At 34.2% G+C, this 14,291-nt stretch overlaps 2 protein-coding genes across 2 annotated transcripts in view; one reads left to right on the top strand and one right to left on the bottom strand.

The window, feature by feature from the left end:
- The window catches only part of Mid1 (calcium-permeable channel component Mid1), a 296,978-nt gene that overhangs the window by 51,500 nt on the left and 231,187 nt on the right, over positions 1 to 14,291 (bottom strand). The gene's annotated exons all lie outside the window — the stretch shown is intronic.
- LOC141405957 (uncharacterized) lies at positions 2,839 to 8,778 on the top strand. The gene is made up of 2 exons (XM_073990919.1): positions 2,839 to 2,887; positions 8,231 to 8,778. The coding sequence occupies exons 1-2, from the start codon at positions 2,839 to 2,841 to the stop codon at positions 8,776 to 8,778; spliced, it is 597 nt and encodes a 198-aa protein (XP_073847020.1).

The raw sequence follows: 14,291 nt of genomic DNA, 5'->3' as shown, positions 1-14,291 counted from the left end.
GAGGAGCAATTAAAGAAGACAACAGAGGTGGAATTTAGAGGGCATTTAGGAGCAATAAAAATAATAATAAACGTGGATTTTTTTGAGCAATCAAAGAAGACAATAAAGGTGGAATTTAGACAACTTTTAGGAGCAATCAAAGCGGACAATAAACGTGGATTTTTAAAAGTCTATTAGAAGTATACAAAGAAAGTCAGCCAAAGACTTGGATTTATAAAGACTTTATGTTGCAATTAAAGAGGACAATAGAAGTGGATTTTTATTTATATAATTATTTATAAAAATGTGTAATAGCTCCAACGGAGACTAAACAATGTGTTCGAGAATAATGTGCGTAAAACATTTAAATACCGAAAATCGGGAGGTTCCGTTCTATGGGGGGTATATCAAAACGTGGGCCTACTGAAATGTTTTAATTCCCCAACGAAAACTTTACACCAAATTTCAGCTATTTCGTTTGTCTAATGTGGCTAAGGCCTCACTAATTTGCAAAATTGAAAAGTTGCGTTATATGGGGGCTATATCAAAACGTTGACCTGTACCGAAAATTTTTGGTAAAAAGTGTCGTCGCTTGGGCTACGAACGAATACCAAATATTAGCTATTGCGGCGGAATATTGATGCTAAAACATTAAAAAAAAACTGAAAATTTGGAGGTACCGTCATATGGGTGGGGTCTATATCAAAAAGTGGACCTACGTCCAGAAGTTTTGGTGGATAAGTTTTTAATAAATGCTTAATTACAGTAAATTTAGGTAGAAAATGTAAACAAAAACGCTAAAATACTTGAAATCGGGTGGTACCGTCATATAAGGGCTATACCGAATCATGGACCTATGTCTAAAATTTTAGGAAAACAATTTTTTGACTTCTAACAGCCCATATAGACCGAAAACGTAGATACACATTTTATATTTTTTGTTGTTTTGTTTTTTAATCAGGTGGCACCGCTACATGTAGGTATACTCAAACCAGGAACGAACACAGAAATTCAAATCTGGGCCCCCATGGCCCCCCCCTTGCGTACGTCCCTGGCCCAAACGTGCACCTATATTTATAGTTGTTGCGAAAATATTTTCTTACCTCTGGAAACAAAAAATCCCAATTTACAAAAAAACTCGGTGATCAAAATTCCTTAAGGTGACGCGTCACGTTATATGGGGGCTATATCAAAACAGAGACCTATAGATCTCGGATCCGACATTACTACTTTATATTACTGCAATGGAATACTCGACTTGTTTGATTATTTATAAAAGTAATTATTTTATTGTATTAATTATGTGTTGTATCCTCATCCTATAGGCCAAAAAGAAATGCAATGAAAATGTGTCTCATCGAAATAATGGTTTTAGACCCCAAGTACTTTTGGACGAAAGCCGTTTCACACAACTTGGAGTCGATTTAGCGAATGGAGTGCATTTACCGATTGCCTGGTTGGTTCTCGTAATGTTTTTTGTTTTCAAAATATTTAATTGATTCATTTTTGTTTTCAATCAAAGAAACATTTTCTACAACAACAGGAGTTTGGTAGTAATTCGAACGATTTTGAATTCGAATCGTGTTAGAGAAACAGAGAACTAAATGAAGTTCGAAGAAGGACCATATCGGTCCCCCACAATAGTGCAAAATTCTTTGATAAAATGGTGCGCAGAATAACTCTCGAACCAAGATTTTAAACTTTGTACGTAGCACAGTTGTTCAGGAGCCAATTTTCCTGGCCAAAACCCAATTTGTTGTTGCCATCGATTGTAATAGCCCGTTTCCACGGTACTTCGTTCGTTCTCTATTCGTTGTTCGACCCATAACTACGAATAAATTACTTATTTCCCCGCACAAAATTCTATGAACGAACGACGATTTTTCTACGTTGTTCGATTAGAAATACTCTCTGAACGACGAATAAGTGTGTCCCATCCCTAACAAATGAGAGAATTTATCGAAAAAATTAATTATGACATGTCTAAATTCAAAATTGAAAAAGTTGTTGAAAACACAAAAATTGTTAGAAAAAAGGAAAAAGATGAATGAAAATTAACGAACTTAACATTTTATATAGATGCAGAAGGAAGATGGCTGTGTTTCCTTTTTAATTCCACACACATTTCTTGTCCATTAGTTCAAAATAGCGTAAAAAATCAGAAACAAATAACTGAAAGTCTGTATACACAAACATTGTTTTGACATGTCTCTCTCTCTCTCTCTTTAATTTTGAAAATACAAACATATAAAAATATATTGAAAATACAAAATTATTCAGAATTTATGGAAAAATTGAATGAAATGTGTGTAGTTAAATATAGAAGATACATTTGAAGAAAAGTCTATTGCTTTTCCTATTCATTTAATGTATATTTTATGTGTTTTCGGTTCAAATTTTCGTGAAAACAAGGAAACAAAAGTGAAGGAAATTTTGTTTATATTTCTGTTAATTACGAATGGTGTCGTGGAAACGGGTTAATTCGTGTACGTCGTTCGACAGGCGAACAACGTAATTGAAACGCTCGTGTGAACATGACATTAATTTCTATATGGGATTCGATAGTAAACATATTGAAACTAAAGAAATCAAACAATAAGGTCAAACTACTGGAAGATGGAAGGCCGTGGTGGCGTACTCCTAAAGACGCCCATTTTTCCGCAATTTTGGAAAATACGTCATCTTTGCAAATTTCTGGAGAAATATATATCTATTTCTCGGAAACTATAACAGATATTGTGTTCATTGTTTTTCGTTAGGTAGGTAGGATTGTGGCCTTTAAGAACCTTTTCAATAAATTACCGTAGCGTTTAATTTTTAGTGAAATTCCAACTTTTGGAGAACATCTTAAAACAAAGAATGATGCCCGAGAGTGTCCTCTTTACGCCCGTACGTTCGTACCTTACCGGTACGTTCGTTTAACACTTTGTTATTTTTTATTTTTTTTAAATTATATGGGTAAAAATTGGTCTGTTCCAGTACTGCAAGAATCTACTAATTTTTACTCTTTTTACTCGTAGTAGAAAATAGTAGCTTCTTGCAGGTTCTGGAACAGAGCAAATGTGTGTGTCCATACCGTTTCCCATATAAAATATAGCTTTATTACACAAATGGATATTTTTTTAATATATGAGTTTTTAAAAGAGTTATATTAGTTTTATAAAACCCAAAGGAGTATTTTTTTAATTTTGGAAAAAAATAAAATTTTTTTGAAGAGAAATGTTTGAAACTTTTTTTAATTTTTTTAATTTTTTTGTATTTTTATGGTTTGTTTATTGTTGTTTGACCTTTGTTAAATAGTTAGATCGTGTGAAAATATCAAAAAACACTCATATTTTGATGCATAATTTGTAGCTTTGACTTTGAATTCCTCTGCTACTACTAGACCGAATTCGAGTGTTTTTAATGCATCGGAAAGCTGATTATATTATCTGTCGAACAAAATTATGAAAATATCTCTATCTGTTAAAAAGTTACAGAGTTTTGACCAGAAAAAAACGATTCTGAAACACTGTGCGTCGTAATATTTCCCCCAGAGGAATATGGATTGTATCAGTCCACTCCCAGAAATTTTCAAAATGTTAGGGACTCTTTTCGGATCGGCATGAAACATTTTGTAGCATGTTTTGCTCGTAGCATCTTTCACGACGGTACAAACTTTGTGGAGGGCAAGTCCATACTTCCTGAGAAAATGTACCAAAAACCCTAAATAACCCTGCCAGCATCAACTCAAATGACTGATGAACACTAAAATTCATGAATTGAGTGTCCGAATTGGCCGAAACTTTTCCCATCGTTAAACATGAAACATACATACATTTCTAAAACGGGTTATATTTGAAAACAGCTTCGCGCACCACCTTCACAAAGTTTCGAAATTGTTCACATTGGTTAAAATTTATTACCGAATGCACCTCTTTGGGTCCTGTATACATCGATATCATATCTTTCTTGGCATAATGGGCCAAAAGCCTTAGGAAATATGCCCGTTGACAAAGTCCGACGAAGCCTAACAAAAAACGTAATTAACTGAATTTACACAAAAAAAAAAAAAAAAAAAAAACAAGTAAGAACGCCTTTAAGTTCGGTCGGGCCGAACTTGTTATACCCTCCACCACGAGTGGTATTTAAGTAAAATTGAACAATTTGTTTCCTTTCGTTTATGAAGAAGACTTAATACCAAATTTCAGCAATTTCGGTAAAACAATGTCGCTAACTTTGGGAGGTACCATTCTCAAAACGTCGCACAGTGGGGTTAGATCCCGAAAGAGGCAGATTAATTCAGGGGAGCATTTGGGTGGTCTAGTGTTAATATTTTTCGAATGTCTACGCCTCAATTAATATAACGGAACACAGTTTTGGTGCATATCAAGGGTTAGAAGAGGGTTGTCGAAGCCCTCATAAATTTGGGACCATAAAAGTACATATGAAGTATTTTCACGGTTTTATTTACATTTCTTATTTAAATAATCTCAGAGGTTTCAAAATGTTCAATTATTGATTGGACTAATATATTGCCAAAAATTGTAAAGTTATACTAATGTTTTAATGTGGCTCCCATATGAGGGTATTTCCCGATTTTATGTATTTTTAGGGTCTTGAGCACAATTTTTAGCATATTTTTCTTCAAATTAAGATTTATAGTTCTGAGAGCATAAGAATTTATCTTGCAAAAAATTGCCCAAATAGGTCAATGTTTTGGAATAGTCTCCATATAGAAGTGCAGACAAATGAGGGAATTTCGAATATTTTAGGCACATATTGGAACTAAAGATTGTCAAATTGTGAATTGTGCATTTTGAAGGAACTAAAAATATTTGTTTTGTTTTTTTGTTGAAGTTCAATCTCATTTTCGATTGTCTGAGTGGAGTATTCCCCCATTGGCTCAACTTCATTTTATTACCCTCTATTACAGAGAGTAATGTTTATCAAAACGAACTGACAGTGTTGCAAAATTTTACTGATCGCTACCAATATCATGATTTCATCCCGGCGAAGGGAATTATCAATTGGCTTCTCAGTTTTTGAAATGATGCCTTTTTTACCGAAAAACCGAACTCTTTAAGTGTCTAGTATTCCCATATGAATGAGAATCACACTCACTTTTCGGCTTTTCCAAAGAAACACCAAAATCAAAATATTTTGCAACATGTCAGCACGTATCAACTAAGAATTCTTCGAATTCTGTGAGTTGAAAAGAACACCAACACAGTTGCCTGTGAGGTTGTTTATTGGAATTTTGTTTTTTTGTTTTTAACAAAGCTCCAATTCGCCCGTGCCTAGGCTGTTTTTTGTTTGTTTTGTTTTTTTGTTGAAGTTCAATCTCATTTTCGATTGTCTGAGTGGAGTATTCCCCCATTGGCTCAACTTCATTTTATTACCCTCTATTACAGAGAGTAATGTTTATCAAAACGAACTGACAGTGTTGCAAAATTTTACTGATCGCTACCAATATCATGATTTCATCCCGGCGAAGGGAATTATCAATTGGCTTCTCAGTTTTTGAAATGATGCCTTTTTTACCGAAAAACCGAACTCTTTAAGTGTCTAGTATTCCCATATGAATGAGAATCACACTCACTTTTCGGCTTTTCCAAAGAAACACCAAAATCAAAATATTTTGCAACATGTCAGCACGTATCAACTAAGAATTCTTCGAATTCTGTGAGTTGAAAAGAACACCAATTGATAATTCCCTTCGCCGGGATGAAATCATGATATTGGTAGCGATCAGTAAAATTTTGCAACACTGTCAGTTCGTTTTGATAAACATTACTCTCTGTAATAGAGGGTAATAAAATGAAGTTGAGCCAATGGTGGAATACTCCACTCAGACAATCGAAAATGAGATTGAACTTCAACAAAAAAACAAAACAAACAAAAAACAGCCTAGGCACGGGCGAATTGGAGCTTTGTTAAAAACAAAAAAACAAAATTCCAATAAACAACCTCACAGGCAACTGTGTTGGTGTTCTTTTCAACTCACAGAATTCGAAGAATTCTTAGTTGATACGTGCTGACATGTTGCAAAATATTTTGATTTTGGTGTTTCTTTGGAAAAGCCGAAAAGTGAGTGTGATTCTCATTCATATGGGAATACTAGACACTTAAAGAGTTCGGTTTTTCGGTAAAAAAGGCATCATTTCAAAAACTGAGAAGCCAATTGATAATTCCCTTCGCCGGGATGAAATCATGATATTGGTAGCGATCAGTAAAATTTTGCAACACTGTCAGTTCGTTTTGATAAACATTACTCTCTGTAATAGAGGGTAATAAAATGAAGTTGAGCCAATGGGGGAATACTCCACTCAGACAATCGGAACTAAAAATATTTATACCAAACATCCTCCCATATATTCTCGTTTTGGAATAACCTCCATATATAGAAGCAGTCAAATATGACATATTTTAAAGATGTTACCAGTGCATTTAGTAGATTTTTAAAAATTTTGTTTCAGATATAGTAAAAATTATGGTTAAACATTTTAATATATTAGTGCCCTTAAAAAAAACTTAACACCCAAAAAAATTTCGAAGTGTGTAAAAAGAATTTTTGATAGCTCTATGTACATAGATTTTCTGAAAAGAAATTATACTAACTTTTCAAACAACAGTATCGCCCTGACGAACCGACATTTTTGTCGTACGTAGGATAAAAAATACACCCAACGCTAACTAACAAATACAATAAAAAACCAGTAAGGAAAGGATCAAAGTCGGACGGTGCCGACTATATGATACCCCACACCACTGTGAATATGTCAAATATAAATCGGAGCTATATCCAGATCTTAACCGATTACGATATAATTTTGCACATTTATTCCCACACCGCATTCAGTCACACATTCCAAATATCATTGGAATCGGAGTTATATAGCGTGTTTGGGGCAGCAAATACGCGAAATCGGCCGAAAATATATATGGGAGCTATATCCAAATCAGAACCGAATCCGATATAATTTGGCACATTTATTTCTAGACCGAATTCAGTCACACATTCCAAATTTCATCGAAATCGGGAATATATAGCGTGTTTGGTACAGAAAATACGTAAAATCGGCCGAAAATATATATGGAAGCTATATCCAAATCTGAACCGATTTCGATATAATTTAGCACACTTATTTGTAGACCGAATTTAGTCACACATTCCAAATTTCATTGAAATCGGACGTATATAGCGTGTTTGGTGCAGCGAATACGTGAAATCGGGCGAAAATATATATGGGAGCTATATCCAAATCTGAACCGATTTTCGCCAAAAGCAAAAGCAACCTTCCTATAACCAAAAAAATTGTAGTCTCCAATTTTCAGCTGAATCGGACAAAAAATGCGACCTGTACGTTGCGAACAAAAATACATGGACGGACGGACACGCATACATCGACTCAGAAAGTGATTATATGTATATCTCCAAAAGGAACTATGGGTCTATTTCGTTTCCTTTTGTATGTTACATACAAATGCACAAAGACATAATACCCCTTACCTCAGTGTGGTGTAGGGTATAATAACAACCATAACTATAATAGCGAGGAAAAAATCCATAACTACCAGTTTTTTAACAAATGACTATTTCCACCATTTCTTCAATAAAAAATAACGGCAAAAAACGGCACGAGTTATTAGTTGATTTTGAAAGAAAACACTCTACACTAAAATACAAAATTAAAATTTTCACACCTCTCAGATACTGTCTTTTTTATAACTCCATGTATTTTCAGAAAATATGGAAAATATGGACACATTTTTACTTAATTTTAATTATAGTTGTACACCACATTTTCTATAACGCGTTTTTTCTAAAATGTTAATAAGTACCTGTATTTGACTATTCCATTCAAAAATTATCACTTTTGATACGCAAAATCAAAAATATTACACATTAAAAACAGCAAATTTTATTTTTTTTTGCGGGTACTTTTGAAAATGTGAATGAAAGTTCAACTTTAGCACAGTGTAACTGTAAAAATAAACAACATATGACCTTGATATTTTCGGTACAGACGTAGAATTCTTTACCCTATAACCGTATAATAATAGTTGTTCCAAAAACTGAATTTCATTTTTTGAATTAATCTGCGTGTTTTGAGATTTCAACCCTCTGTGCGTCGTGATTTTGATGTATGGGCCGAAAATGAGATTGATCTCGATGCTGATTTTCATCGCAAAATTTTGTTCAGTGATGAGGCTCATTTTTGGTTGAATGGCTACGTCAACAAGCAAAATTGCCGCATTTGGAGTGAAGAGTATCCACATAAGACCCTTGAGACACCATTACATCCACAAAAACTGACTGTTTGGTGTGCTCTATGGGCTGGTGGAGTCATTGGGCCATACTTCTTCCGAAATAATGCTGGAGAGGCAGTTACCGTTAATGGAGACCGGTATAGAGCCATGATAAGCGACTATTTTGTTCCCGAATTGGATGGCATGAATGTGGATGAGTTGTGGTTCCAAAAAGTCGGCGCTACATGCCACACAGCGCACGTCACAATCGATTTATTGAAGGAAACATTCGATGAGCGCATAATTTCGCGGAATGGACCTGTCAATTGGCCACCAAGATCGTGTGATTTGACACCATTGGATTATTTTCTTTGGGGATATGTGAAGTCGCTCGTCTACGCCAACAAACCAGAAACGTTAGGGGAATTGGAAGCCAACATTCGTGGCGTTATTGCCGCCATACGGCCCCATATGCTTGAAAAAGTGGTTGAAAATTGGACCTCTAGAATTGGCTTTATTCGAGCCAGCCGCGGCGGCCACATGCACGAAATCATATTTAAACATTAATGGCATAAAATTATCCTTCCAATAAAGCCAAAATGATGGGCATTAAAACGATTTTCTTGTGTTTTATTTCAATTCGAAGTTCTATACCACAAAAAAAAAAAAACACCCTATAGTAAGACGTCGACCTATACTACTAATTCTTTTCTGAAATATTTTATAACCCAGGGAAGACTAAATAACAAATTTCAGTCATTTCGGTGGATTATTGTGGCCATAACCTTTAAAATACAGAAAATCGGGAGGAACCGTTCTATAGGGGATATATAAAGGCGTAGACCTATACCGACAAATTTCATATGGACAGTTTTATACCCCAAATGAAGACCAAATATCAAATTTCAGCCACTTCGATGGCTTATTGTGGCCACAACCTTCAAAATACCGAAAATCGGGAGGTACCGTTCTATAGGGACTATATTAAGGTGTGGATCTGCACCGACAAATTTATGGGGGAATATTGAGGCCACAACCTTCAAAATACCGAAAATTGGGAGGTACCGTTCTATGGGGGCTATATGAAAGCGTGGACCTATGCCGACAAAATTAGAAGGGACAGTTAATTATTGCCAACGAAGACTAAATACCAAATATCAGCCACTTCGATGGCTTATTGTGGTCATAACCTTCAAAATACCGAAAATCGGGAGGTACCGTTCTATGGGGACTATATTAAGGTGTGGACCTGTACCGGGGAACATTTTACACTACTGACGAAGACTAAATACGAAATTTCAGCCATTTCGGTGTGATAATGAAGCTAAAAACTTCAAAATACCGAAAATTGGGTGGTACCATTCTATGCGGGCTATATCAAAATGTGGACCGATATAGCCCATTTGCAGTACCAAACATCCTGGGAGTAATAGAAACTTCTACACCAAATTACAAAGCTCTATCTTAAAAAGTGCGAGCTGTATCTTGATTTCAAAAGACGGACGGACAGACGGACATGGTTATATCGACTTAGAACTTTACCCTGATCAAGAATATATATACTTTATTGGGTCTCCGATGAATATTTCGATGTGTTACAAACGGAATGTCAAATTTGATTATACCCTCCATATAATGGTGGAGGGTATAAAAATACTGAACAAAATTTTGATCCGCTCGATAGTTATATGTTTTTTGAAACACTTAATGGTTTAAATAAAGGCTCAACAAAGATAACAAGTGGGTCGTAATAACCCAAAGAGGAGCATGTGTATGTTTGTAAAAACAAAAAAATGTACTACATTGCGTACATTTTAAAATTCTTTGGCGACCACTGTGTGATCACATTTAAAAGAGTTATGCACCGCAAATTTTGTTAGTTTCGTTGTCATATCTAACCTGCCATCATGTCATTCATATGTTAATTTTCATGTACTATTTATTTATTTTCCCTCAATATTTTGGTATATTTTATTATGTAAATTTGTGTGTATTATTTTCACAAACACATATTTCAACATTAAAGATTTTCCATTATTTATTTATTCAATTTAAATTATAATTAATGCATATAAATCACATAATTTATAGCTAAGAAGGATTCAATTGCTTTAAAATTAAAACACCTAGGGATAGATTTCAGTTTTATGATTTTCAGTGTGCGAGTGTATGTGTTTTTTTTGCTTAATCCATTTTAATGCTGCCAAAATTCAATTTTGTCCTCGTTACAGGATTTACCAGCCACAAACATTCGGAAAACCCATACACACACGCCCTCAACAATACTTATGTAAAAGTTTTAAAAGAGTTTTCAAACAACATATTCTATGCACACACTTGCAGACACACATTCCCATACTACCTTACACTCTGCCCTAGCAAATACATACATTAAACGCTTAGCATTCGCTTGAGATTTATAACAATACAACTATTTAAAACTGTCGGTAAAACTAAAATATAATTGAAAGCTGGCATTAGATAAAATAAATAATTAAAATCACAAACTGTTGTATGTGTGTATGGGGTATTTCATGGGAAATTTATTCGAGTGAGAATGTCATTTAATACGGCTAATGAACGTGTTGTGTGTTATAAAGCAATGCAAAAACAATTTTATTGTAATCCAAAATAAAATATTCCATTTTCTATTTATTGTCAACTTCGTGGATTGCCACATATTTTGGGTGGATTAAATGTGAAAGACTTAATACATTCGAGCAATGAATTGCTTTAAAACTCATCTTAATTATATTTTAACAACTATAGTTAGATTTGAAAGTCTAAAATATGATTTTAATGAGATTTTATACAGTAATTAGTTAAGCGTATACAGAAACAAAAAAATAAGTTCCTCAGGATTATAATATATATGTGTATATGAGCACATAGGAACAGTTTTATTGTCCATTAGAGGGATCTTGATTAGTTTAACGTTTTACAACAATATATAAATGAATTGGGTTACCTTAAGTTTTTATTATAAACACGTAATTCATATCAATTGAATGGAATAGAAATGGAATGCATTTCATGGAAACTGTTCCACCTTCCCATAATATTTTTTCTTTATTTTAGAATTTTTGAAAACTTCACGAACATTTGTTTTTTTTTTACAAGAAATGCTATTTAGATTTAAGTTTTTTCTTTATTTTTTTATTTATAAATCCCACACCTTCAGGTCTAATTTTCACCCATTCTTTAGAACTGAATTGATCCCCATAAATCTAAATTTTTTTTATAAAGTCAACATATTTTTCTATGACATCATATTATTTGGCCCCAAGAATATATTAATTTATTGGGTACCATCAACTAATTTATACAAAAGTAACTTGACCTCTTTTGCACGATACACAAATATGGTTGTTTTCTTTAGATTGTCAATGGTCATATATTTTATATTTTATGACAATATTCGAACATATTCCAACACACTCATACATTTATGCATAACTACAATACATTTGTCTACAACAGCCACATGTGGCGTATAAGTGCTGACTGTTGGCATATTAAGTATTCGTGCACATTTTAAACACCTGTCATCAATACAAAATGAATAAAATTTATTTGTCCCTTTTGGCTAACTGATGCATATATAATTCAAAACAATTTTGTCACAGACATTAGTTAAATGGTATAGTTTTGCGCATAACTTTCCAAACGAATAAGCATTTCGAGACACTGATCAAATTATAAAGTCGCTTTTATTTGTATATACAATTCAGTGGGTTTGTTGTATTACCAAAAACATTGAAATTTTAAATTTTTAAATTATATAAAAAACATCGGAAATTCATTTACGCTAAGAAACGTGTTGATAGGGATGTTTGGACAAGCTTGGCTCTGTGAATTGATTATTGAGTTGAAAATAAGTGAAAACGGTTGCAAAATACTCGTGTGAAAAATAGGATGTGCATACTTGACTGTCGTTAAGGAAACAAAAATAAAAAAAAAATCCCTGAGGATGATTTTCGGAGAAGATCGAAATATTGGAATAATAAAAATAAAATAGAAAACAAAACTCGTTGTTTTTATTTTCTGACCTAAATCCAAACCAAAAATCAAGAAGTTATTGTAAACAAGTAAAAAAGTATCAGTCGGCTTCGCCGACCCTCAGCCTGTGTGGATTGAAATATTTTTTTTCCCAAAAAACATGTATTTCGGGGGTTTTCAAAATTTTGGACGTAATAACCGACAAAAGTATGGATAGGATTAAAGCTCAAATTTGCGGGGATATCGATAGATAGGGCTTTTTTATTTCACTAGCCTACGAAAAACATAATATCGCTGTAAACAGGGCCACTAGGAAAACTTTCGGTAAAAATGTCCAAAGGATCCTCGAACCACACAAAAATGTTTAGCACAAGGATTGGACAGACAGGGCCCAAACTTGAAAATTAACTAAGTTTCGACAACATTTAGAGATCCATAGTTTGGACCAAATCGTTACCATTTTAGCGAATATTTTCCAAATTTTTTGTAGGAGGTATCGGTAGGAGTGGAACTATAAGCACCACCTTCGCATTTCATCTAATATTCAAAGAAATATTACGATATCCAAAGTGTGGACGAACGCAGTATTCGGTTCGAGCTCTCCAGCCACTACATATGGTGCCATAGCGCTTTTTAACAACTTTCGGGCTCTCAAGAAGCATGGACTTGCCCCTAAAAAAATTATAACTGTCGTAATTGAGGCACCGAATGCAAGTTGCTTCAACAGAAATCAAAGTGATTCCAAATGAGGTCTTAAAGTGAACTTATCCGAAATTTTGTGGGGGAGGTACCTGAAGGAATGGACCGATATGGATTATCTTCAAACTGAAACTAAGTTTGCACAAAATATTACGAAGGCCACATTTTGGACCGAGTCGGCGATCCGTTCAAGAGTTGCGCTCCAACCACTACACTTTTTTCAACTTTCAGGCTATTTTCTCAGGAAGTATGGATTTGCCCCTGATAAAACTTATACCGTCTTATGGGGGGCAGTAAATACAAGTTGCTACAACAAAAGTCATAGCGATTCGAAAGCAGGTCCAAAACTGAACTTTTCCGAATTTTGTGTGGGAGGTACCCGAAGGAGTGGACCCATTGAGTCCATATTAGGACCTAATATAAGTCTGATAGAAATTTCACGATGTGCAAAGTATGGACTAAATCGGTTACTCCCTTCAAGAGTTATCCTACGTACAAATATTTCGAACTTTTGTGGGGGAGGTACCGGAAGGAGTGCACTGATATAACCCATCTTCGAACTTAAACTAAGTTTGGACAAAATATTGCGGAAGCCAAATTTTGGACGGAATCGGTTGATACGTTCAAGAGTTATCGTGCGCTTCAGTTAGCCAGACAGACAGACGGACATTGCTCAATCGACTCCAAAATGTCTGAAACACATTTCGTCCAAACATACTTGGGGTCTAAAACCATTATTTCGATGAGGCACATTTTGCCCATATGAAAGTGTATATTAGGGCTATAACCAAAAAAATACCACCACATAGCCGTGTAGAGCATGGAAAACTATAATGAAATACGGCGTCAATTTTTCTTTATCGCGAAAAAAGTTTCCGCACCAAATGCATTGAAGTTCAGTAATGCATTTTTTAATTTTAGCTGTTATGACAACATATTTGTTTTTAATTAAAATTTTTATTTTTTTGTAATCTAATTTAAAATCATTATCAAAGCGTTCTGGACCAATTTGTTCTCAAATCGCGCCATTTCGGAGCATTTTATGAATTTTTGACACTATTGCAGTTTTTGCTTTTTCTTTATAAACTCGTGAATTTTATGTTTATATTTTTTGTACCTACCGGACAAAAGAATATGGGGTCATCTGCAACGAAGTCGCGAAAGTTACAGGCTGTGTTTGTTGACTTTGCCTGTGAGAATCGTATATGTTTTTTAGAAAAATACAACACCAGTACCACGTGGGGAATTTTGTCCTAATAATGAAAACGCGTTTCTAAGATCGATTCGGTGAAAAAAGTTTCCGCGCCGACTGTAATTACTAAAACTCTTTTGATATTTTTTCTACTTATAATTTTAAATTTGCTTTGTTTGAATAAATATTC

Source organism: Musca autumnalis, unplaced genomic scaffold (genome assembly GCF_047663935.1).
Source record: "Musca autumnalis isolate F117 unplaced genomic scaffold, ASM4766393v1 scaffold_5, whole genome shotgun sequence".
NCBI lineage: Eukaryota > Metazoa > Arthropoda > Insecta > Diptera > Muscidae > Musca > Musca autumnalis.
This window is presented reverse-complemented; position numbering and strand designations above follow the sequence as displayed.